The 26,051-nt window shown below is 49.1% G+C and overlaps 1 protein-coding gene across 2 annotated transcripts in view; it reads left to right on the forward strand.

Moving 5' to 3' along the window:
• Window positions 1-10,824, forward strand: part of LOC135386091 (disintegrin and metalloproteinase domain-containing protein 10-like) — a 100,177-nt gene extending 89,353 nt beyond the window's left edge. For both annotated transcript variants that reach the window (XM_064615818.1, XM_064615819.1), the window contains exons 13-15: window positions 2,534-2,648; window positions 3,644-3,778; window positions 5,057-10,824. In XM_064615818.1, the coding sequence (XP_064471888.1) occupies window positions 2,534-2,648; window positions 3,644-3,778; window positions 5,057-5,335 (529 nt within the window). In that variant the 3' untranslated portion in view covers window positions 5,336-10,824. The remainder of the gene's footprint in view (window positions 1-2,533; window positions 2,649-3,643; window positions 3,779-5,056) is intronic.
• The last annotated feature ends 15,227 nt before the right edge of the window (window positions 10,825-26,051 follow it).

Consider the following 26,051-nt stretch of genomic DNA (forward strand, 5'->3'; position numbering starts at 1 on the left):
CAGAAGTCGCCGTGGCTGGCGTTCCCAAGTACGGGGTCTGGGAAGGTGGAATCAACGGCAGCCCTGTAGCGTTGCCAGTCGGTCCTCTTGACTGCGCGCTTGAGCTGTGTCCCAGGTGCTCCGCGAATGTTGATTAATACCGGGGCATGATCACTGCCAAGCATATCAGCGCCAACAGTCCAGGTGAAGTGCCGCGCAACCGAAGCAGACACAACCGTCAGGTCCAGGCACGACGATCGGTGTGGTGACTGTACAAAGGTCGGGGAACCGTCGTTAAGGATGTGGAGGTTCCTCTCTTCGAACAGCGCAGCAAGCCGCTGTCCTTGCGGGTCGGACCGCACGCTGCCCCAGATGGTATGATGGGCGTTAAAGTCTCCACATAAGACATATGGCGTAGGAACACTGTCCAGGATGTTCTCCAGGTCGCTCACATCATATGGGACAGCGGGTGGTATGTAGAGGGAGACAACTGTGAGGTCCCGGGAGCCCACTCGAATCGAGCAGCAGACGTATTCCCCTGCGCCCGTTGCCACAATGTTCCTCTGCACAGCTGGTATGTCCGAGCGGATGAAGATGGCTGCCCGACTTTTTGTTCCGCTTGGTTGTGAGACATATGTGATATAATTCGACAGACGGAAATCCGCTCGGAGCCCGCATTCCGAGATGCACATGAGGGGGAACTTGTGCCGCCACGCAAACTGGCGAAAGTCTGATATTTTTTATTGGAGGCCTCTTGAATTCCACTGGAAGATTGTTGTCGTCTGATAGTGCACTATTGTTGGCACCGCCATTTCGCCGTCCAGGGAGCGATGCCGTCACACAGCCGGGGCTTAGCGCCCAACCGGCTCGGTTGGCAGTAAGGGGGCGATTGCGTTTTCAAGTTGAAGGATCGATTGGACTTCAGTGAGCGCCTTACACTCGGGGCACGCAGAGACTATGGCCTTTAGTGCCACGAAAAGCAGCCTGATTATCACTGATTGCATGTCAGCTGGGGTGCAAGACGATGAAGCGGGAGTTGCGCGGCGGGCTACCTGGGAGTGGGTCGCTTCCGTGCAGCTCTTGGGTGCAGAGTTCGGTGGTGCTTGCGCACTGTCGTGGGGGGGGGTAGTGGTGGGAAGTGACTGTCCTTCCAGGCAAGTTGCTTCTCGGCGGCAGGCGTAGAGGCTGGTGGCCGCGACACAGATCTTCGGCGTCTTCGTCTGCGGTTCCTTCGGTGATCCTTCTTTAGGACTTGTTCCTTGGCCGCTCTATAGCTGCTGCTAGAACGCGAGCGCTCTCTGGCGATGCGTCTTTGCAGCTTGAATTTGGGACATTCGCTTGATGTCGCTGGGTGTTTCCCATGACAGTTGACACACAGGGGGTCATTCTGCGGGCAGACAGCACAGTCATGGGACGCTCCGCAGGTTGCGCAAACCTTTCTCCGGCTGCAGCACGCAGCTACGTGGCCGTGCCTCAAACAATTGCGGCATTGTGGGGCGCGCGGTAAGTAGTCCTTGACTCGCATTGTCAGGAGATGGAAGCTGATGTCCTTCGGTCTGTGTGACCCGAGAAAAGTGAGTCTCACAGCTCCTGCGTCTTTCCGTATTCGCCTTGCCGCAAGAACCGGAGGCTCAGACCTGATAGCCTCCTTTATCTGATCGTCAGAGAGCGAGGCATCGATATCCGTGATAACACCGTAGCACGAGTTGAGGGGGCGCGGTTCGTAGGCGCGGACAGGAACACTACAGATCCTGTCGAGCCTCAAGAGGGGCGCTTTTGCCGGTAGGGAAATGACTTCCACAGCAAGGATGTTCTTTGCATAGTTGGGTCGTATTTCCTTAATCCTTCCTGGCAGCTCAGAGGCAAGAAATTCGGAGAGCTTGAGATGATTCAGGTTTGCGAGTTTGGACGCCGGGTCCAGTGGCGCGAACAACACTGTGGTTCCCTCAAGTTTGGGAGGCCGTCCATGGCTGGGGTGGGCAGTCTTTCGTGCCCTTTTGGCAACATCTTGGAAGGGGCGTTCATCATCGTCAGCGTCAGAGGAGATAAGCGCGGGACTATCGCTCATCCGCTTCCGAAGGAGGATCGTACTGCCGCTAAGGGACGAATCAGTGTCGCCGGCACTGACCTCCTCCGTTGACGACCCATGATCTTCGTTCACGACCACTTCCATGAGCACGCAGCCCCTTCTGCGTCGCGCAGCAGGGCAAGACCTGCTTATGTCCACCCTCGGAGGGGGAAATTCAGCAGTAGTAGAGGCAAAAACAGGGATTCTGGTAAGAATGACTACGGAGCAGAAAAATCCTACGTCTGCACAGTTTCGTCGTCGATTTTGCATTGGAAGTAGTAGCCTACACGGCATACATCTCTTCAGCGTGGTCTTCCCGAAGATGCGATGTGTACCGCTGCTTCCTCTTGGTCAGTGTACTGTGTGATACAAGAGTGTACAAGAGCGGTAGAGTACTCACGGCTCAATGATGTGTGCAGTCCTAGTGCCAGCCACATGCAGACCACCCTCCGTGTCATCTCATATTTTCTCCTAATTCTTTTACAGGTCATCTTTCGAGTGGAACCATCCACCCTACGACGTTCCTGACCTGTACGCCAAGCCAGGAACACCTTGCGATAACTACAACGGTTATTGCGACGTGTTTCAAAAGTGCCGGGAGGTATGTCTTCTTTGAACCACCTGAAATGGAGTAGCAAAAAAGAGCATTAACGTAATAGTGCCGGATTGAGTTTGAGTTTGATTATAGAAAATAGTGCCGGATTAACTTCTTTACTAAGGCGACAACAGTGGAAATTTGGGCGAGTTGGTGAAGTACATTTAAACAAGTGATGACTAAAGCGGAAAAGACGTAACAGGACATGAACAGAAGACTAAGGTTCGCGTGAATACTTAATGCCACTAAAGCAAATGAACAACGGGCTACATCGAGGTTACTTCCGATTTGTATTGTACCGATAAACGTACCCACCTTTATCTTGTTCGAACCTTCATCATAATTTGTTTAGCTGAGCTTAGGTGCTGTATATCCCAAGCCTTTAATATCAGTATTAGTACTCAATACGAGTAGTAAAAATTATATACAACTTTACTATATATACAACTCTTATATGCAACTCTACATATAATCAGCTGTAGAGGTCAGCTCATAATGCAGCTTTCCTCGTTTTCGCCACGTTTTGTCCACTGTATACTATATTAGAGCCTCAGCACCGTCCGTCTAATAGTCAAACATTCCGATTGGGGCATCTTTGTGACGTTATAAATCGACGACGAGGACGTGGAGTACATGCCCTCCTTTGGGGTGCGTTCTTTTCCGATTACTTTCTGTTGGTCGCATCGCACAGAATACAGCTTGTTTCATGGCTGTTGGTGCAGAACGCGATTCGCACAAAAGTACGAACACAATGACTATTTTTAAACATCCATTGTGGCGCTTGCAGTTCATGCAGTGAAGATGATCGATGACCGTATAGGCACCTGGTGGAATACCGGCCAAGGTCGCAGTACTTTGTCCTTGGTGAACACTTTGGTATGAAGACTTGCTCTAGTCGAACCGAGGGCCATGCTGATATATCACTTTATTTCGTTCTACATGCATTTACACACTTTACGTCTCATTACCTGCTTCGGACTAAACATATTTGTCCGTTTCAGGTGGACCCATCAGGACCTTTGGCTACGCTTAGAAAGCTCCTGCTATCTACTGAGACCATAGTCTCACTAAGAAGATGGGTGTTCGATAACTGGTGGGGTGTGCTTCTCCTTATGGTCACCGCACTCATCTTTCTGGTACGCATCACATTAGTCTTACCTCATTCTATAAACGAGTACCAAACACGCAAGACAGATGGGCTACGCCGCGCCCTAATTACCGCCGCCAGACTTAAACCTGCAGTGCGTAAAGATGGATGAAGCCCTTAAGTTGTGACTATTATGACGCAGATGTACAAGCTTTTGGGTGTTGGCGATGACTCCCCATGGTCAGGTGGCGGTTGCATATGTGGCGTGAATGCGCGAGGCTATATATTTTTTCGAGTGGAGATACATATCACCTGCAACGGTGTGGGATCAGCCGTGCTCTGACACTTTTAATGGCTAAGATAACAACCGACAAGCACGCAATGTTCGACTTGCGAGCAGATGGGATTCTCTGAATAATAGTGCTGTTTTTATTAGATGAAGGGTCTCGTCGACGTCCATGGAAGGCACAAACGGTACAAAAATCAAACACTGAAGTTTTCGACTTATTTAATGACACAAGCTTTCATGTAGCAGTCTACATTTTTCGATTTCCGGCGATTCCGGCGATTCCGATTTCTTCACCTGAAGAAATGTAGACTGCTACATGACAGCTTGTGTCATTAAATAAGTCGAAAACTTCAGTGTTGGATTTGTGTGCCGATTGAGAGAGGGCAAAGAAATCATGGTTGCCTTCAGACTATCGAAAAACGAAGCAGGAAAAACTATGCTATTATACGTGGGTGAAGATGAGATAAGCGTTTGGTCAGCCGGCTCTTTGCCTGGCTAACCTTTCCTTCCTTTTTTCTTAATAAACATATCCCCCCCCCCCCGTTTGGTCAGGAGATGCTAATCTGAGCACAGTCTGCTCTTGGTCTTCACTTGGTAAGATATGCACAAGGCGAGGGGTGAAACGTGTTAAGCTTCGTGATGACGTCATTTAGTTGTTAGTAACTCTTCATACCAGATGAAGACACCCTTTTTTCTCAGTCTTCAGCAATGGATGGCAGTCAACCCCCCCCCCCCCTCACCTCCCCCCAACAGACAGTGGGTGTGTTCGCGTCAAGGAAATCAGTATTGCTGCAGTTCAGGCGTTCATGATGTGTATAACAATATTTCCATATGGATTATTCCCGGGTAGTTGTATGCCGTGTATCAATGTGGTGCTATACCTCCAAACGACATGACATAATTGCCGTTGTTGTGCCTGTGCTTGCGCTGCCTCGGTCTTGCCACTTTATTCAGGCTTGGGGAATATTTCTCGCAACTTAAATTCAATCGACAACATTTAAGTCTTGCTAATAACCAACTCGTCTTCTATCCCTGTAGCTTGTCGTGGTGAAGTTCTTCGGACGTCAAACAGAAACCCCCAAAACTCTTCCCGAGCCAGAACCGCTACCACCCGTACCCGTGGCTCCGTACCGATCGAACAGCAACCATGCCGTGGCCAAAGCCGTCATCGCTTCCAACCCAGGCATCGTCTCTGCCCTGGGACCTCAACCGGGAACCACTAGTCACTTCGTGAAGACGACGTTGTCCTTCGCTCCGCCTTCGAGGACGTATCTGAGTACCGGAGTTGGGAACCCAGGCGGCAAAGGCTGGGTCTGAGACGAGGCGTCCACTGCCTTCCGGACTTCAATTCGACCCCGCTCCCTGGAACCTTTGTGTGGCGCTTGTCCCCGAGATCGTGCCCCAGAGCCCTTAGTTCGTCCACGCTGTGCTCATTGCGGTTTCGCGTACAGCCAACGTTTTTAGAGGGATGCGTCTCGGCAGGTTATGTAGGTTAGTGTTGATGTCCAAATGCTGATAGAAAAATTGATCGTTGATACGGCAGTATTTGACAAATTGACGGAGTACAGCGATGAAAGTGCAGTTCTTGAGTAGACGTCATGCATCGGTACGGGCACAAAACGCATCCCAAACAATGATATCCAAATCAATAATTGGCTATCAGTCGTTAATCATCAAGACTTGACATATCCAGCATCATTTCTGCATGAAATGGTAAAACAATGGAACGAAAATTTGTTTCTGTTCCTATGTTATATGTTTGTTTGTTTTCTTTTTCTATAATCAAGTCAACTCAAACACAACGCTAGTTATAAAATTACAAAAATGCGTAGCTGTGTAATCGTCGCTTTAATAGGAAGAAAGTTATGTTAACATATGAATTCGACCGCTATCGCCAAAAGTCTGACAAATTTGATTCGATGACTATTTCGAAGTGTCGAGTTTCCTCAGTCCCTAGAGAGCTCCGAAGATTTTGCGTTCTAGATTTGAGAAAGAAGGAATTCCTAGCGAGTTTTAACAGGTATCGAGGTATGACATGTAGGGTGCCACGGGAGACAATAAAGACGCGAGCGAAGGGGGCCTCATTCTGTTCCTAACAAGGAAACTGTGCCCTTCCGTATTCTACATGACATTTCGCATGAGCATTCGCGTAAAATTTATTTTGTCTCATTGATGAATCCGATGAGCCACAGCTTGACCAAGGATATTTTACTCATGATCCCTGCAAGAGTGGAAAACCCCGATTATAGACCATTGCCAGGAAGCACACGTAAGCAGCAGTAAGTTCAATTAAAGTCATGCCTGGGATATATGTATATTCCATAAACCAAACTCGACAAGACAAAAGAGGTTCGTACAAAAGAGTCGCCATGCTAATGATGCAGCAGGAATGAATGCACATGAACACCCAACACAGAGAAGGTTTACACGTGAATGGCACGAAAAGAGAAACTTGTTTTTTGGAGTGAATTGGGAAAGGAGATTAATATTGCTCTTCATATCTGCGCGTGCATTTTGTCAGGAGCTGCCGTAGCGCCGCGCCGAACTAATTCAGTTGCTCTCACGTCGGCGTACAAGAGGGCAAGAGATACACACGCTCCCCGATCGATTACCCCGGAAGCGGGCGGGACAAAAAAATATCCAGAAGAGCTTCTGGCAGAACAAATATAGCGGGGTCAACGCGGGGGACATGAGTATACAAACCAATCTCAGCGAGGAAACGCATATAGTGCACATCGTGAGACCAGCGTTCCACGGTCTTGAAAGAAGTAAAAATAATAGAATTGACGAACGTGAGCACCGTGAGTGGCGGTTGCGTTTCATTCCAGTCGACTATCATTGCGACTAATTTCGTGCAGCAAACCTCGTTGTTTTCCTCGAGAGTAATGTAAACTTTGTGGTCAGCTTATTACTCATTACGAACAACCCACATTATTTAATAAATATCTACTATCGGCATTATTAGTTTGCTTTCTCTCCTCTTTTCTTGTAGTACACAGGAAGTGATAACAGATGTGCTATATTCAAAATTGGGATACTGGCAAAATGTTTCACACACAGAGAAGTTCCTCCTGTTTTCACCCAGAGGAAAATACAGAGGCTTTACTTTGAACATAATCCACGACGGAAGATAAGCTTGGACAACTACTATCACGCATAAATAACCGAAAGGAGACGAAATGAGAGGACACAAAAATGTTGCCATTTTTTGCCCTTGTGTAAAAGCATACACAAAAAAAAAAAAGGAAAATAAGAAGACGACGACTTGGTCAACATGATGCTTTCGTTCGAACTGAGAATTTGACCTCTTTACCAATTATAGTTCACAGGCAAATATTATGTTAAGACAACGCACGTGCAGGGTTCCAGGTGGCCGCGGTCGGTCCCCGCTCAAATCCGCGGTATGTATGCAGGAATACATGTTTCATCGTAAAATTTTTTTAGATACGCCCCCCCCCCCCCCTTCCCTGCTCCCTTTGAAGAAGTCCGGCTAGCAGTGCGACCCTCGAAAGTTTTCGCAGCTCGGCTGAGCCACGTGATATGTGTGCGTGTGTGTGTCATTCCCCCTTTCCTTCTGTGCGAGTGCGTGTGGACAATGCTGTTCTAAGTGCCGCTTTCTACTGCAAGAAAAAAAAAAAGTGAACGTACCACTGACTAATTGAGTGAATCTACGACGTGAGCACAAGGAAACTGCATTTTTTCAGCGATGGTTTCGAACTGGATGAATATGGGAAAAAAGTACTGTCTTGGACGTGTTTTCTGCTTGTACCCCTTCGTGAGGCTGACGATATTTGAGTCCAGAACTGATTGAGAGTGTATGTCGCAATATATGCGGCAACATATTCGAGTTCCGCCTGTAGCGGGTACTTTTTAAGAGAGTATCACTTCTTCAGAGGGTCAATGACGTCAAAAGCTCCTATCCATTGCTAAGGATGCGGAATAAGGAATAGTGCAAAGGCTCGTGCAGATAATATTGCAGAACAGAACCTTCAGTCATGCTTCACATGTCACTAATTGTGTACCAATTGTGTGGCGAATCAAAATACGTTATTCATTACAAACAATTTTTTTTAATTACTAATTTCAATTTCAATCAGTAATTTTGATTGATTGATCGATACGATGAAAGAGCTCTGTATCGTCCGTTCCCTGGCTTTTATGGCGTCCAAAAGAACCCCTCTCAGAAATTTCATCAAATTAGTCGCAGGCGGTCGTTGTGATTAGTGGCTTCCAAATCACTAGGATTCATAGGTGGTTGCGGTAGGGCAACGATAAAAAAAATAGTCAGCCGTGAGGACACTTGTGCCTTTGAAAATGAAGGAGAGCGTATTGCCTTTACAACTACCTAAAATCAAGAAATCACTAACTAATATTTCGAAGGAGTGCACTAACATTGAAAATACACTTGTAAGTGAAAATCACTATTGGGACGCCCCTATGTGGCACGTTTCCTCCAATCGCCTCCTTCTGTTGAATTACCACCGGCAGTTATATTGGCAAATTGAGATTCCGTACAAAAACGTTCCTCGTAACGTTCGCATGCGAAACACGCAGTTTTAAGACGCGCATTGACGGACCTCCTGCCCTACCAGCGATGAACGGGAACTCGTCAACCCCGTGGACTCCCAGAAGAAGTGGTTTTCCCTTGAACGAAGATCTCGCTTCCACTTTCAACCACATACACATAGATAAGCCATGCTTTCATATTAGTGGAACAACGGAACAATATTTTTCTACTTCATTTTTTCACCATCGCTGCATTCTAAGTTCCTGTGCTTGGCAGCCAAGCTCGACAACAAAGCGACAATTACAGCAGTTTTTTGCACATGTGTGGGAACGTGTAATAATGCATATAACGTTTGAATGTCACTGAGGAAGATCGTTGGATAGCGATTTTATAGGGAGTTCTAGCCGATCGGAAGGTGTTCACGATAACGGTCCCGACAACATGACGGACCATCTTGATTCCTTTGAAGTGGATAACATCACGTCGCGCTTGTCCTTGAATTAATAGTTTCCCTTATTGTGTCGTTTCCGTAAAATGCTTTCGGTCGACTAAATCTCCCCGTTATTACCTGGAGTGAGTGTTTGCTGAATTGTGCGATAAAGTCCGATGTGCCAACAAATATATTAGTCTAATTTAGTTGACCAGCGTTCACGAATCAGTGCACAACATTTTCTATCGTCTTGCTCTGCATTAGTAATTTCAGGACGTGTAAAAATATTGCTAGTAGTAGCATTCCTTGGTGCCAAATGGGACAAGATACAATCTCCATCCGTGCTACGTAGGAAGGAGGCAACCGCAAAACCGAGTACAGGACTGACTTGAGAATCTGCCCTTATCGCACAACTCAGAAAACGCTGTGGATGAAACGACGTAAGTAATGCAGTGCGTGGTCATTGTGTGACACTGTGCGTCAGGAAATGGATCGTCGATGTTGTTCCAATCGCAGACAGCTACGGGGCACATTTCTTTAATGAACAAGGCAAGTCTTTTGCTCCCTCTGCTGCAGCTTCTAAGCGTGTGGCGGCTTCCTTGCACAATAAACAAAATACGCGGAAAGAAACAACGTAGATCTAAGAAGCAAACTAGAGCAAAAGAGATTAAACGGGAAAGAAATTGATGGACTTCGCTCCCACCGTGCAAGAAACTGGACATGCCGCCATTTTACTATTGTTGCTACCTGAGACTTCGACAGAAAAAAAAAAAAAGAAAAGTGTTCAGAAACTGATTACCACGTGGATACAAGTCGTTTGCATGTTGCGTGCAGGGATATGACGACGTGCTTCCAGTTCCATTTCGCTAGGTGTTGCTAAAGGATACGTCACCCTTTTAGTTAACTGCTACAGTCGTAATTCTACTGCCAACACACAGCCCCAGTCGATCGCACATGTATCAGAGTAGTTTGCTTGTGCGTGGATGCTCCGAAATTCGCTTGAAGGTCCTGAAAGAAAGTCGGCAATGTACCTGATATAAGACTTTCTCTGTGATGCTGACACAAACAAAATAACAATAAATATCAAAATAAAACGAAAATTATGGATTAAAATGAAAAAATCCTCGCGACTATCAAATGAAAGGTTCCTCGCACACGTTTTCTTCTCGTCTTCTTACATTTGTGTGCGCACAAGACTGTCTTGTTCTTTAAAGAAATTGTTGTCTTTACGTCACTAAGTGAAAGTCTATACACTCCCACATTGCGTCTGAAGTAAGACATTTCCGTGCACAGCACCCTCTATCACGGTAAAATGCAGAGGGTTTAAACGGCTGCGAATCTACAAAATATGCTCATCCAAAACCTCATGCAACCACGCTCAGATTATTGTTAAAATTAACCACATACCCCAAGCTCTGAGTTAACAGTTGCTGAGTTAGTTTGTAGATGGACAGTCCAGTGTATCCTTATCTCGTCACGGGTCGTGAGATAAGAGTTCCATTGCGGTTCCGGGAGTTGTCACCGAAGTTGGCTGTATGGTATAGTGTGACTGTCTAGTAACATCGATAGAACGAACGCTCCAGAAATGGTATGCGGACTAAACCTTGAGAGCAACACAACGAGCTAGAAAAGATAAGTACTTGTAATTCATGACACGTGTAATGATAAAGATGCATCGAAGTGCCCGTTAAACAAAGATGCCAGTTATTATGTACCAAGTACCAAGGGGGTACATCTGAAGCTTGTTTCGTCCGCGATCTTGTTAAACACCCTTTACCGAGGCATTTAGGCACAGCCTTCTTAATGTTTCATTATTCTCGGGCTTTTATGTGTTAAGTAACTGTACACACTTCCATGTTGCGTCGTCGACAAAATAAAGCGACACCTGATCCCGTTTTCAAATGTGAAATTTAGCCTCACTGTGCCTGATGTTTATGTAAAATGTTGTGGAAATCGGTTAAACAACGACATTGCCAAGGTCAGGTTTCTTTGGGTGGAGCGCGAAGGTGCAACACAAATGCTTGAAACGGGCACCACGTTCTCTGGTGTTTAAGGCTATTGTTTGCCCTGTTCATTGTAAATTATGAGACGGTAAGTGGGAAGTATGAGGTGCTCACAGGCAGATAACGCATTTTCATGAACGTTCCAGGGTACCAAGAAATTCCCTACTTGTCATTATTCAAACAATCTTGGGCATATTGTCTATGCTACACGGCAAGCAGAACATGAAGCTATAGGCATGACATAAAGCAGCAGCACAAAAAGACAAACAACGAGACAAACAGGACAACAAACGGGACAACTGCTAACTCTCAACTACATTATCATACCGATATGTGCCGCGATGTTCTCCAGTGTCGTTTGCAGCACGCTCTCCATCTCGCCAAGTAAGAAAGTAGCTATGGCGTTTTCGCGCCACCCTTCCCACAAATACCCGATATATGTGGAGGGCTCTGCCTGCAGCTTGTCTCCCACGTCCGCCATCTTGGCATCACAATTGACCGCGGGCTCACGTGGACACGATGCATTAGGGCGATAGGTGTGTAGCAGCAGACGTCAACGACGATGACGATCAGCGCGACATTGCGCGTGGTCGTCGGCGAGAGTTCAAGATACTCGGCGACAGGCAGGCAAGCGACGTACCTCCCTGCCACCGCATCAACAGCAGTACTCCACGGGCCATGTTACCGTCCGACTCCCTCCATTTTGGCCACGCAACCCAAACATGTGGTTTAGTCTAGCGGAGACTCAGTTCCAACTGGCCGGCATCTAATCTCAGCTGACCATGTACCCCCACATCGTTGCAGGTCTCCCGCCGGACATCGCTATGGAGGTGTCCGATGTTCAATCTCCTCCTGCAGAAGATCTTTACGCAGGGCTCAAGTGGGCGATCATTGAGCGTACCTCCATGTCCGAGAGCATGTGTCTCCAGCAATTGCCTACTGCTGAAGAACTCAGAGGTCGCCGCCCGTCCCAGCTGCTGCGGTCAATGGAAGCTTTGCTTGGGTACCGCGCGCAAGGGTTCGATGGCATGTCCTCCGGGAGCTGTTCCTCCAGCGGCTTCCAACCCAGGTGCAGATGGTCTTGGTCCCGACCTCAAGCCTGACTCTTCAAGATCTGGCGCAGCAGGCTGACAAAATCATTGAGGTTGTTGGCCCTGGCGTTGCTTTTTTTTTTTTTTTTTGTTGAAGCTCCTTCACGCTGTACGCCTCGCCTGCCTTCCGACACCGCGCCCCAAGATCCGATTGCCGCCCGCCTGGGTACCCTCTCCCAGGACGTCTCCGACCTCCGCCAATGTGTAGCGGCACTCTCTCCCGCTCCAGGAAGATTCAGACGCACACCTTCCCTCGCCGCCGCCGTTCCCGAAGCCGTTCCTACCGAGCTCGTCGCCGTTCACGTTCTCCAGCATCCGGCTACCCCTCTTGTGCACCCCTGTGCTGGTATCATGATCGCTTTGCCGACCGTGCTGAGCGACGTACACGGCCTTGTGGGTGGTCGGGAAACCTGCCCGGGGCGCGCTGAGGGCGACCAACAGCACCCCCGTTACAACGTCCAGAACTAGTCCCCTCTTCTACATCACCGACCGCATCAGCAAGATGCGCTTTCTGGTCAACACGGGTGCCGAAGTCAGCGTTCTACCTGCCACTGCCTGTAATCGCCGAACGTCGCCTATCTTTCATCTCACGACGCTCAACCACACGGTCATTCCAGTCTATCGCCAGCAAGTTCTTGACCTTAAGCTTGGCTTACGGTGAAGTTTTCCCAGGCTCTTCCTCGTAGCCGGTGTCACGCAAGCCATTTTGGGAGCAGATTTCCTGCAGCGTTTCCACCGCACTGTCGATCTATCACGCAAGCGGCTTCTCGATACCTCGACCAGTCTCAGCGTGTCACTTCTTGCTGCGGCATTCCCGACAATCTCTGTCGCCGCTATAACGCTGCCCCCCATGCTTCCTCCCTATGCTGCCGTCCCCCAGGAGTTTCCAAGTCTTACTCAACCACCCGACTGGAAACGTCCTGTAGCCCATGATGTAATCCATCATATTGAGACCACCGGACTACCAGTGTTCGCTCGGGCTCGTCGACTGGGCCCTGAGAAGCTGAAGATCGCTCGGGCGGAGTTCGAACACATGCCCGCAATCGGTATTGCTAGGCTCCCCTCCAGCAATTGGTCTTCCGCCCTGGACATGGTACACAAGAAAACCGAAGACTGGCGACGCTGCGGAAACTATCGCGCTTTCAACCTGGTCACAGTTCCTGATCGGTATCCGCTACCGCGTCTGCAGGACTTCAACGTCAACCTTGATGGCGCCACCACCTTCAGCAAAATTGACTTATTGAAGGCATGCCACCAAATTCCCGTCGCCCCTGAGGACATCAAGAAAGCCGCCATTACGACACCATTCGGCCTGTTTGAGTTCCCGCGTATGCCTTTTGGCTTCCGGAATGCGACTCAGACCTTTCAGCGGTTTATAGACTGTGACTCGCGGTCTTCCCTTCGTCTTTGCATACATCGACAACCTGCTTGTGGCCAGCGCTAGCTTCACTAAATAAGCTTCGCTTCAGAGTATCGACACTGAGTTCCAAGAGCGAGCATCCGCCATCTTGTTTCTGCGCCATGGTAGCTGCGCGCGCGCGCACTTCAGAGCCATTGACGCACTTTAGCGCACGACGCCATCTATCATGTGCGGGTGAAATGTTCCTTTCTCTTGCAAGTAGCTCATCAAGGTTGACGGCCTCGAGGTCACCTTGACATCCTCGGGAGGTCCTGGTGGACAATACATGGATTATCGCGCGACAATCATATACACTCTTCTCTTTCCCAAAGCGAGCATTATGTTTAGAGATGAGTGCGGGTATGAAAATTCGTACCCGCAACCGCGGGGGCGCGACCCGCATCCGCAGCAATGTCATTGACTCAACCCGCATCCGCACCCGCACATCCCGACGCTATCCGCATACCCGCGTATATACCTGCAGCCCAATGCGTACGCATGTTTCAGTTACGCCACATGATCGTCACAGCACGAAATGATTTATTGATGCGGGGGATAATGTTCCAACGTGTAAGCTGTGGCGACTGCAGGCAGGGTTGAAGCATGAAGGCATGGCGAAGAGTACCAGTCGTGGTGTCGAAATAGAGCAAAAGTTACCATATGTGGCAAACAACCACAACTTTATTTTGAGATGATGAATTGGATATGGAACGTCTTGGAAAGTATTTTAGGTCAAATGTTCGCAATGAATCGGGTCATACACCAAAATCCGACGGGTTGGTTTTGCGCCTGCGTGTATTGCGGGTATACCCGCGTAATCCGCAGAGGCAGTGCGGGCCTACCCGGCCTACAACTGCAACGCGGCCTACACCTAATCCAAGGAACACCGCTAACCTGAACCAGTCCCGTATGCCTTATTCAGAAATTTTGAGCTCCTGTGTCGCTCCCACTGAGCTATGACTCGCAAGGAACCCCGTACCTCTTGTGCAACATGTTCCTCATTGCTGTCCGTGCTATCATCGCTGTGTCTCTAGCTTCTCGAGGACTTCCACAGGTATATGCGTTTCTGGCCATGGAGTCTGTATTGAAGAGCTCTGCCTCCTTCAGGAACACATCGTACCACCATGAATAACCTGTACAGATCGAGTACGATTGTGCAATGGAACGCTAGGGGGCTTGTGTAGCAAGATGAGTGACCTACTGTACAAGTACCAGTTTCTAGTTCTAGTAAGCAGTGAAGCTAAAGTACAGTCAACTTTTCGTGTTTCACAGTACGTTACATACAACTCCCATCGGCCTGCAGGCCCGAGCCGCGCCATGCTTTGCGTGAGGCAAGATCTTCCTGCGATACTCGTCCAGAATTCACAAACTGACTCCTCTGAGTTTGTGCAGTGCAAGGTACGAATGGTGCCGTGATGTTACACGTACGGTTTGTCTGCCGAGTGTGGCGACATGTTGCATGTGTCGCAGGGTAGGACTGTGAATAATTTCGACCACCTGGGGTGCTTTTGAACTTGCGCCGGAAATCTCCGACACACGGTGCTGGAAGCAATGTTTACCTCCCCCACATTGATACCGTCCTCGGCAGGGATAGAACCCATGATCTTGAGATCAGCAAGCCAACACGTTACCAAATGAGCTACCGAGGCCGGCTGCAAGGCACGGCTCAGCAGTACTAAGACATTGACTATTGTCAGCGTTTACCTACCTCCAGCCACCACAATTCCTGAGAGTATGCTGCGAGAGATATTCTTCGGACTTCCCACACATTTCATATTGAGCGTTGACTTCAATGGGTAGCGCCAGAACTGACACCAGGGGGCTGAGAGCTTAGCTCAATCCGTTCGCAGCTGCTATGACCGATCCCCAACGAGGGCTGCCGTTCCGGCTGCAAGGCCATCATACAGTGGATCCAGAGTTTCAACGACTTCTCCAGCTGAGAAGACGAGTCGAGAGAATGGCGCGACGCTCAGGCCTACTGGACGACATATTGGATGCTCGCAAAACACATGCAGTCGCAAGACGACACCTGATCCGATTAGATCACCGGCGATGGCGGAACTTCTGCGACACCTTCACGCCGTTCACGCCAGCAACTCGTATATGGAAGGTCGTCCGAGGGCTCCAATTCCAGCCAGCACCAGAGCTCCGTTCAAGATATTGGCCATGAACCGCGCTGCATCGGAAGTCCTCGATCGGAAATTCACTATGGTAGAATTACGATCCGCCCTTCGCCGCTCGCAAAATCGCACTTCGGCGCGACCCGACTCCATTTCCTATACCATGCGAAAGAACCTGAGCCAGAAAGGTATCCGTTACTTGTTGTCTATCTTCGATAACTCATGGTGCTTTGGGAAGGTTCCCGAATCGTAGGAGGCCATTGTCATTCCGTTGCTGAAACCAGGAAAACCTCAAAGGATATGACATCCTTCAGACCAGACAGCCTAACCAGTTGCATATATGCAAAGTCATAGAACGCATGATTCTTCATCTTCTGACGTGATGGCTCGAGTCACACCACAGTCTGACATAATCCATCTCAGGATTCCGGCGCTCCCGGATGGAACCTTACCACCTACATCGACCACGAGCGCACACTCCGCCGCATAACAGTTGGTGTGTTTCTTGACATCAATAGGGCATTTGACCCCGTAAGCCACCCGCACGTTATTTCTGCATTGCGATAGAGAGGCGTCGTGGGACGAATGATAGCCTGGTTAGGTCACTTTCTGTCCGGCAGGAGCATCTTCGTGCGCACAGAAGATGGGGTGTGCCAAAAGCACACCATGACCACTGCCATACCGCATGGCAGCGTGCTCAGCCAACACCACCTAGGTAGAGAAATCTTGCTTACTCGTCGACGTGACGTAACAACTACGAGTTAGCTTCCTGGGGGGAGTCGAAGTAGCTTACCGTTGTTGGCCGCACTGAAGTAAGCATCGTCACGATTGTAGTAAAAAAAAAAAAAAGGGGGAGAAGAGAGTTGACGATTTCAAAGTGAGGCATAGGCATGGTGACCGATACTCATGGGACAGAAGTGCACAGTGCATGGTAGAGTGATCTTACCGCGAGGCCCGTTTCTTGACGAAAACGGACGAGGTTGCGAGTTTTTGTAAGTCGTTCCGCATAAGAACCTTCGGGGAAGAGGACGTTCGTCAGTATGCCAGGCCTGGGTTGGGGAAGGTGAGTTTCCCGCGTAGTATGGTATGCGCGGCATTCTGTCAGGATATGTTCGATAGTCTCCGGACGATGACAGTGACCGCAACTGCAACCCTTCTTGGAGCCGATCTTGAACAGTTGCGAGTTCGTGAACGCAGACCCCTACGTAACCGATGGAGCATTGTCTGCATGACTCGGGGAAGGTCTTTCGTCGGAAGAGAGGGTCGATTATTCTGCATGGTGTCCTGTATGCCAGGATGACGCACTTCAAGTAGCTGTTTGACGGCAATGTGCCTGTCGGTGTCGGCCGGAACTGGTAAGGATGGGCTGCAGTTAAGGTGTGCTGAGGATGCTAACTGGTCCGCTCGCTCGTTGCCTCTGATGCCGACATGAGACGGGATCCACTGAAGAGTAAGATCACCTCCGCTTAAGCTCATGCTGGGCACACGACTTCCTCATACAGCGGGCTAGGACGCTACCGCACATGGGGTTCATCACGTTACAGAGGGCACTTGTGGACTCCGTAAGTGAAACGACCTTAACAATTCCAATGGTTTGGACCGCAGCAGCTGCGTGTAACAAGGCCAGGAGTTCGACCGTCGTAGATGAGATAGGAACGAGATGATTTCCCTTGCCAGGCCACGTTCATTGAAGGGATGTAGTACGCACTTGTAGCGCTTTGGCCCATTAGCCTCCTGGAGGAACCGTGTTTTCAACAGCGGTAGCCAATCACGAACGAGCTTTCAGCGGTCGTAGCCATGGAGACGAACCATCGTCGTCTGCGAGTAGTGATTGAACGTCCCTGCCTACTGAATGGGAAAACTTTAATACAAAGCGCAAGACAGTCTCATGACCGATTTTCCGGAAAGCCTGTTGCACTTTTTGTCTACAGGTTCCAAGTTAGCTGCAATCATTTCCGAGTTCTTAAATTCGCAGAACGGCGATTCGCAGGAGCAGACAAAATCTCACTTTATATGTCCACGTAGCTAGCGAAGGAGTAAGAGGGAGCAATACGCATGCCTTCTGTATCTATAGGTGGCCTTGGCTCAGCCCGGTGCTATTTAACATATTTCATATTTCTCATATGCAGACGACGTTTGCATCGGGATGTCGGGCAACTCGCGGCCTCAAATACAGCAGCGCCTGCAGAAAGTTCTGGACACTGTAGTGAGATTCTTGTCAGAAAGAGGTATGGATACCTTGCCAGAGAAGATCGTCGTCCTACCTTTCACGCGCAAACGCATGACGAGATTCTCCTTACGCCTGGGAGACTCTGTCCTGAACACAGTCAAGCAACATCGTTTTCTGTGTGTGACTGTCGACGCTGGTTTTACTTGGTCACCGCAGAAAAAAGAATCAGAAAAAAGGATCGCCACAAAAGCCAATGCTTATCGCACCATTCTGGGCTCCTTGGATGGCATGAGATGGGGTAGTTCCTGTCAGTCTCTCCTGAAGCTTTACAGATCTCTGGTGACGCAGACGGTACTCTATTCTCTTCTCGTTCTCCATGGGCTCTCGGCCGCATCGGAACTCAAGCTGCAGAGAACACTAGCCAGAAGCCTACGTACTGCTGGGTCTACCTCGAGCAGCTTCAGACTGTTGCACATTGTTGGAAGGAAATGAACCGCCTGTACAAGCCCTCAGGGTACAAGAGACACCGCGCCATTACCTGCACCTGCTGACTCGTCATGAAAAACATCCACTAGTCCGGAAGCTTAGTGGCCGGTGCCGCTATAAGTTTCACCCGCTCGTCGCCGAACACGTAGACAGCTACCCACAAATTTTGAACCGCGTGCACCCCCAATGACTGCGCCATGGATATTGCGAGACCCAGTTGTATCCCTCACTGTGCATGAATGTCCAAATAAGCAAGTCGCCAATGCGGATGTCATCAAACAGCGAGTCCTGGGGATGATGGCAGGGGTCCACAGCTGCCACTGTCATGTCTACACGAATGGGTCATGTGCATCGGACACTTCTTCGTCCGCCTTTGTGGCACCAGAGAGAGGCGTTGAAAGGCATTATCGCCTATCCCACGTGTCATCATCTGCTGCTGTGGAGATTCACGCCATTACCCAAGCTCTTCGATACATTAAGACAGCAAATCACAATCGTTGGGTCGTGTACTACGACAGCAAAATCGCTCTATCTGCGCTACGCGCCATACTCATCGTGCGCTTCGATGGCGTATGACGCCCTTCTTGTTCACGACGCTGTTGTTCAGGACGGTCACAAGGTAAGTTCCGGTGGGTACCCAGCCAATGCGGTATCCCTGGTAATGAAAAGGCTGACTGTCTCGCTACAGAGGCACATAGTATGCGCCGATGTCGTGCTATTCCGTTCACAGCGCACGACGCCTGCCGACGACTACGCAGCGTCACGTACGACGTTTCTCGTCGACTGTGGTTTGCAGACAGTGGCCATAACCTGGATGTTCTGCGACAGATGGACCCTAACCCAAGGTCTTTCATGCCTCGCGGCGTACCCCGATTTGCTGAGACTCTTATTCATCGTCTTCGAGCTGGCGTCTCGTTCTGCCCTGCACAGGATGGGTCTGGTTGAGTCTCCGCTGTGCCGCGAGCGTGATGTGGTGGACCATGGGGGTCACGTCTTGCTGGAGTGCCGCCACTTCAGTTCAGAGAGACAGTCACTCCTTGCCGGCATTTTATGCATGACTGACCGCCCCGTGGAGCTGACTCATTTATTGGGTCCTTGGGACACTCCGCGCAATCAACAGAAGGCAATCAGTCAGCTGGTAGCCTTCCTGAGTGAGTGGTCTCACAACTGCATTGTGAACAATAAGTGCGAACATCCTTTTAGTGTGAACTGCCGACACCGTATTTTGTAGATCTGTAGTGTGCTATTTTGCTTTCCCACTGTATTGTTTGAGTGCTCGTGAGTATGTGAGCGATCCCGCTGTGATTCAGAGTATGCAATAGCAATACAGCTTTTGCAATGGAGCAGGTAGCACCTATGGTGAGTTGCTGAAAGCTTTAAGGTTATCTTATTTTACTAATTTCCTAACTAACTAACTACAGTCTCTTGAATGACCACGTCACGTCGCATAAGAAATCGTTAGTTGTGACGTTGCCCGCCTTGCGACGCCGACTACGGCAAGCAGTTACATCACACCTACCTCCACAAAGTGATCAGGCTTTGTTTACTTAAGGTAGCGTTGGTTATGCGCTCGTAGCTCTTGTAGGCATTGTGGCGCGCTATTGGTGCGGCCATTCCGTCTACGTCTCCGCTGATCGGCTAGGGTAGAGAGAGATAAACAAGTCTAGGCATATTGCCGTAGCTTCGTACGTCAGGGGATTGTACCTTAGAACTCATTTCGCGATATACGTCAACGGAAGCGCTCAATAAGCGAAATATTTCTGAGCAGTGCTAAAAGAAAGTCACATACGACTCACACAGCCAATATGTGGCCAACTAAACTTAGATATTCAGTTGGCGTTGTCCATGTGATGTGCAGGACTATTTTTTACTAATCAGAAAAGGGCTGCAGGTGCTTATAAAGAGCTTGTATGTCGAGTTTTCCCGCATACATTATCAAGGCAGGTAAACTGATCATTTACATTATACTTTTTTTTTGTCTAATAAATATATCCCCCCCACCCCCCATATCTCATTCGCCGGATACAACACCAATAAAGTGCCCTGTGCGGAATTTCGAGGGTTGACGATCGGGCTTGCTGGTACTGCATAATACTATACTCCTCATAATATAGTTCGAAGCGCAAAACGGTATACGGACACAGGGCGGAAAGACAGACAGACATACACACAGGCGCTTACTTCCAACAACTGTTACTGAACACAAGATCAAGTTATTGCGACACTCCTCCACTGTATTCCTGTCCTAACATTCAGAGCTACCACACTGATAGAGATACCACACTGACAGATAAACAGATGTTGTACTGATATAAGACTTCCATAGCCTCATTATTCGTTGGGATTCCACTATCTTCCTCGCGGTTTTATGTCTGCTTCTCCCGATAGTTGTGCTGTGCCAAAGTTGCGCGATAACATAAGCGCAGTGCCACAGACAATCGGGTAAGTTGCTTAGGCATCCATTGTTGGGAGTGTGGCTTTGATCCGATCCTGAGCGATGGCACAATTATCTGAAGAAGGTGAAATTAAAACCACGAGTGAGATAGTGCATGGAAGCCGAAAGAATAACGAGGCTGGGGCAGTCTTGAATCAGTACGACGTCTATATATCTCTGTCAGATAAGGGAGTGTGGCATCTAATGGTATCTATGGCACTTTGCATATGAGCAGATTTCTTCACTCTTGGCTCGCCTCCTCCTCGCTCGATCTCGGTATGACGTAGCACCGAGCGCGCAACGGAAGTGCGTAATTCCCGTCCTCATGACGACGCCCCTGTAGACAGAGGGCGCGTTAGGAAGGCTCCCGAGCGCCGTATCCCGGGTTCGCAGGGGAACGTACCCTTAGTGTCTCTACTTAATGGTGTTTGTGAGGCTATCCGGAAGCCGAGCGCCAAAGCCGCTGAGCGCGCGCCACCTACCGAGCTTTCTTCTGTCGTCTGCTTTTAAGTAAACAGCAGTAGACCATAGCAGTCCTCTGTAATCGTATCACTATTTACCGCCAACATCCGATGATTCCGGAAACACAAAGAGCATGGGCGGTTGCAACGCTTGCGCCATTTCGAAAGTCAGTACACCGGAACATGCGTCACGTTCCGGAACTGGCCCCTCTCTTCCCCAGCGTTCTCCGTCTCCGAAGAAGGGGAGCGCAGGGTGCACCCGGGAACGTGCATCGGAAGTCACTTTGGAGGTGTTAAGTGATCCCCTTAAAGTGGGAACGTTCCTCGAGCACGACCCTACCCAGCCCAGAGACGCTGCGAGCGCTGGGACGCGGCGCGGCGAAGTGAAATGAGCGGAAGCGATATGACGTAGAACCATAGAGCAACCGGCCAAAGCGTCACTTCCCGCCTACTTCATGGAGCTGCCCGGCACCGCTTGGCGCCACGGTCGGCGGGGACCTCGGAAACGGGAGATTTTTAAAACTCGGTAGCATAAAAAATAATAGGATGTGGGAGGTGGGACTCTGTGTACGAAGTGCGTGAAGTGAGGCGTACAGACCCTGCCAGAGACAACGTTCTATCCGTGAGGTTTCTCAACCCCTTTGAGGTAGGCAAGATGAAAAACGGTCAGTCTCCAACTCTCGATTCTTTGAAACCGGTTTTGAAAAGGTAACCCAAATTTTCTAAATCGGTTCGGTTCCGGTTCAGCTCCAAGATGGCGGCGGCCTTTTCGATTCGCTTCAGGTTTGGTTCCGGCAAAAAATAACGGTTCTTTCCGATTTTCGGTTCCGGCAAAAAATAACGGTTGTTTCCGGTTTTCGGTTCCGGCAAAAATAACAGTTCTTTCTGGTTTTCGGTTCCGGTTCCCGTTCGGTTTGATGCTCTGGCATTAACACGACCTTGGCGTCGGATTTTATTGGTTGTAGCCACGGCCGTAGCCGTGTAGTCTACCCATATGCGACTTCATTACGCAGTGTTTACGGGTTTCCGAGAGCTACTGCTGGGAAAACTCAAAACTCGTTTCCTCGGTAATTCCAAATTATATCTTGACACGAAAACCCAGAAGGTGGAACAATTCTGTGTTGCGAACAAATCACGTTATTTTGAATGTAATCTGTATACGAGGGGCGTTCAAGTAAAACCAGGACTTTCTGTCTCCTGGGTGTAGAAATGGCTCACGCTACTTCTTTTTCGTCATTTTCACACGCGACAGGCCTCCGCGTTCACTACGTGGTGGTCCAAAGTTTGTGCAAAACAGAAGACACGTGCCGGACAAGATGGGCGACAACGAGGTGAGCTCGCACATCGAACAGCGAATTGTCATCAAGTTTCTCGTGAATGAAGGCGTAAAGTCATCTGAAATTCACAGAAGACTTCAGGCTCAGTATGGCCACGATATACGTAGCCGCAGCAAAGCGTTTGAGTGGTGCAAACAGTTCCGAGACGGCCGTACGTCAGCGCAGGACGATACGGGCCGGGGCGGCTCAGAGCCCAATGTCAGAGCTCCTGAGAACATCCAACTTGTGGAGCGCCTGATCCTCAAGGACAGACGGATAACATGTCTCGAACTGGCTCGAAAGACGGACCTTTCTGTGGAAACGTTGAACACTATCATTCATGAACACCTCCAGCTTCGGAAAGTTAGTGCTCGTTGGGCCCCGAGGCAGCTCTCCGTGTTTGACCGGCAGAGAAGACTGGAAATCTCCCAAGAGCTAAGGTACCGTTTCGACACTGAAGGACAGGCGTCCCTTGATCGGATCATCACGTGCGATGAAACGTGGGTGCACCATTTCACTCCTGAGTCTAAACGCGCGTCAAAACAGTGGAAGCATCAGGGCTCTCCAGCTCCCAAGAAGTTCCGAAGCACCCCGTCTGCGGGTAAGGTCATGGCCACGGTTTTCTGGGACAAGGCTGGCGTTGTTCATGTTGATTTTCTGCACAGTGGTACCACCATCAATAGTGCATATTACTACCAGGTTCTCTGGGATGTGCATAAGGCGCTGAAGCAAAAGCGGCCGGGCCTCATCACCAAAGGAGTCCTCCTCTTACAGGACAATGCACGCCCGCATACCGCGCATCTCACGACACACACGTTACAGGAATTTGGCTGGGAGTTGCTGCCACGTCCCCCTTACAATCCAGACCTCGCCCCCAGCGATTTCCATGTCTTCGGGCAACTGAAGGCGTTCCTTGGGGGCCGCCACTTCAGCTGCGACGACGAGGTCAAGAATGCGGTCCGATCATAGCTGCTACGCGCCGGTAAGGGTTTCTACGCTGTTGGCATCCAAGCCCTCGTGAAACGCCGGGACAAGTGCATTAGTGCAGCTGGAAATTACGTTAAAAAATAAAACTAATTTCTCGCCTGTAAGTTAAGTTTACTTTTGCGAAAAATTAAAAGTTTCGGTTTGACTTGAACACCCCTCGTATATTCGAGATGGGACGAATCCAGAATCTTCCGAATCCAAATCCAAGGAAGGTTCTGCGAATCCACGAATCTTACAAATCTCGAATCTTTCGAATACTTTCTTAAAAAAAAGGTTTTAAAAGCGAGGGGGAATATACACTTCACTGAAACGTGTTTTGGCAGAATTTGACATCTTTGCTTAATGAAAAACAGATTAAATAATAGTTCACTTTCAGGAGAAAACATACCCATATAATTCTTCTTAAATGTAATTTATTTAACACGTTGTTCATCGACTAAAGGAAATACATAAACCTGTCGTGTCTGAATGCTGCCCATAAAACTTAGAAACAATCAAAAGCAAATAAATCCATGTTACTTTTAAACTTGTAATGTAAGAGTTCCTGCCTGAACTCTTTCAATGCAGAGCAATGTAAACAAACGAACAAAAAAAACACATTTGAAAGTTTTCAATTAATGCTGATTTTTGTTCAAAAACAGCAGCATTCTCACACGCTCATTGCCTATCCTACTGCGTTTTTTATCAACTATGACACCCGATGTGCTGAAGGGTCCTTCTGACATTTCTGTCGATGGGGGTGCGATTAGGAACTTTTTAGGCCAATCAGGCTTTCGGAGGACTCCAATTTTAAAAAGAGACCAACAAACGTGGTTGATGGATTCGAAAGATTCGATTCGCCATTTTGGGCACTGGGATTCGGATTCACGGATTCGCTTGGACCATCCTCAGTATAAATGAAATATCGACGAAAGTGCACTCGATACACAACCTCTTAGTGGCGGCACTAATCAACTACCTTACCAGTAGAGTATAATCTATGACAGCCATATCATGTTCCGCCGTTACAGTATAGAAAGTAAAGTTGTGAAGGAGTTCCAAAATGAATTTGCGAAAAAGGCGTCTCACTGGCAACCATGGTGGAATAGATATCGCGTGAGATATACAAATCTTCGAATACCTGGTGCTTCAAGAAAACGATACACGATCAAACTTTATTGGGCAAATCGTAAAGGAAGTTCCGCAGACACGCGCTCGATAGGACTCTTATCCAGTTATCAGATATCGGTTGCACCTACGTGACTGCTTTCTAATGGCACAGTGTTTACGCTCTGCTTTCGTGGTGGATAAGTTGCCGCCAAATGCGTATGAGGAGGAAGCAATCTTACAATTCTAGTAGTTCGTACAAGAGGCGGATCTAAGATATATATATGAGGGGGGGGGGGGGGGGGGGCTCCTGCCCAGCAGCATCCTATTACACCACCTGCGGTCAAATGAAACTCTATGTAACGACAAGAGTTGAAGGGGAGTCAGGATACCTGGATCCCAGATCAGACTCTACCCCCTACGTGACTCGGGAATATTAGTTATGTTAAGGACTTCCAAGTTCGGGGTATCAGCAAAATGTAGGACTATTCGAATATTCGAACTTTCCGGATACCGAAGCGAATGGCTGTATACTCTATACAAATTCCCAATCGAATACCGAATGCTATACTCGAATTTCGAGTCCAAGGGCGGCCTCTTTCAAACCGAATCTGCAGCATAACTCACCAGGAGCGGACCAGATCTCTACAAAGCACTTCAGTATCTTCCCTATGCGGGGCGACTATGTCTCCTCCCGGCCAATCTCCTCACCACCTGGACTCCTTCCGCCCGATAGCCCTTACCAGCTGTGTGGGGAAGAACCTGGAACGAATGGTCTCCAACAGGCTCAGCTGGTACCTAGAGAGTACCGTTTTCTTTTCCCTGCCACAATGATGGGGTTTCGCCCAGGCAGGTCGTCACTTGATAGTGTTTTTACCCTCGTCAGTGAAGTGCAACAAGCTCATGTGGATGGCTTCCTGTCCGCCGCTGTTTTCCTAGACGTTAAGAAAGCGTATGACAGTGTGCACATAAGACAATTTTGCGAGCACTCCAAGATGCCAACGTAGGAGTTCCCTTCCCGCCATGGCGGGACCTCCGAGACCTCCTCACAGACCGTTCTCTTTTTGTACGCACTACAGACGGGCATACTGCTTCGCATCACGTCCAACGAGGTGTCCCACAGGGTAGCATACTCAGCCCCCAATTGTTTAATCTCGTCATGGCCTCCCTTTCAGCACAGCTGCCAAAACACACTCACGTTACACTCTATGCGGACGATATTTGTATTTGGACATCTGCCCTTCGTCGGGATGCGATCCAACGTCGTCTGCAAGGCTCCTTGGACACAATATGTCATTATCTCGCCGACCGAGGCCTAACGATCTCACCTGCCAAGACTGTAGCCATGGCCTTTTCAATGAAGTCATTTCACAAGTACCCATTATCCATTGCTGGGTCGCCCATCACATTTGTCTCAGCCTGCCGTTACTTTGGTTTTACCGTTGACCGAGGCTTGACATGGTCTCCTCACTTGTTGCCAAAGCTTCATGCCTGGTTAACGTCCTTAAGCGTGTCGCAGGTGCGTCCTGGGGCCCCTGCTGCC

The sequence above is a fragment of the Ornithodoros turicata genome, chromosome 2 (genome assembly GCF_037126465.1).
Source record: "Ornithodoros turicata isolate Travis chromosome 2, ASM3712646v1, whole genome shotgun sequence".
NCBI lineage: Eukaryota > Metazoa > Arthropoda > Arachnida > Ixodida > Argasidae > Ornithodoros > Ornithodoros turicata.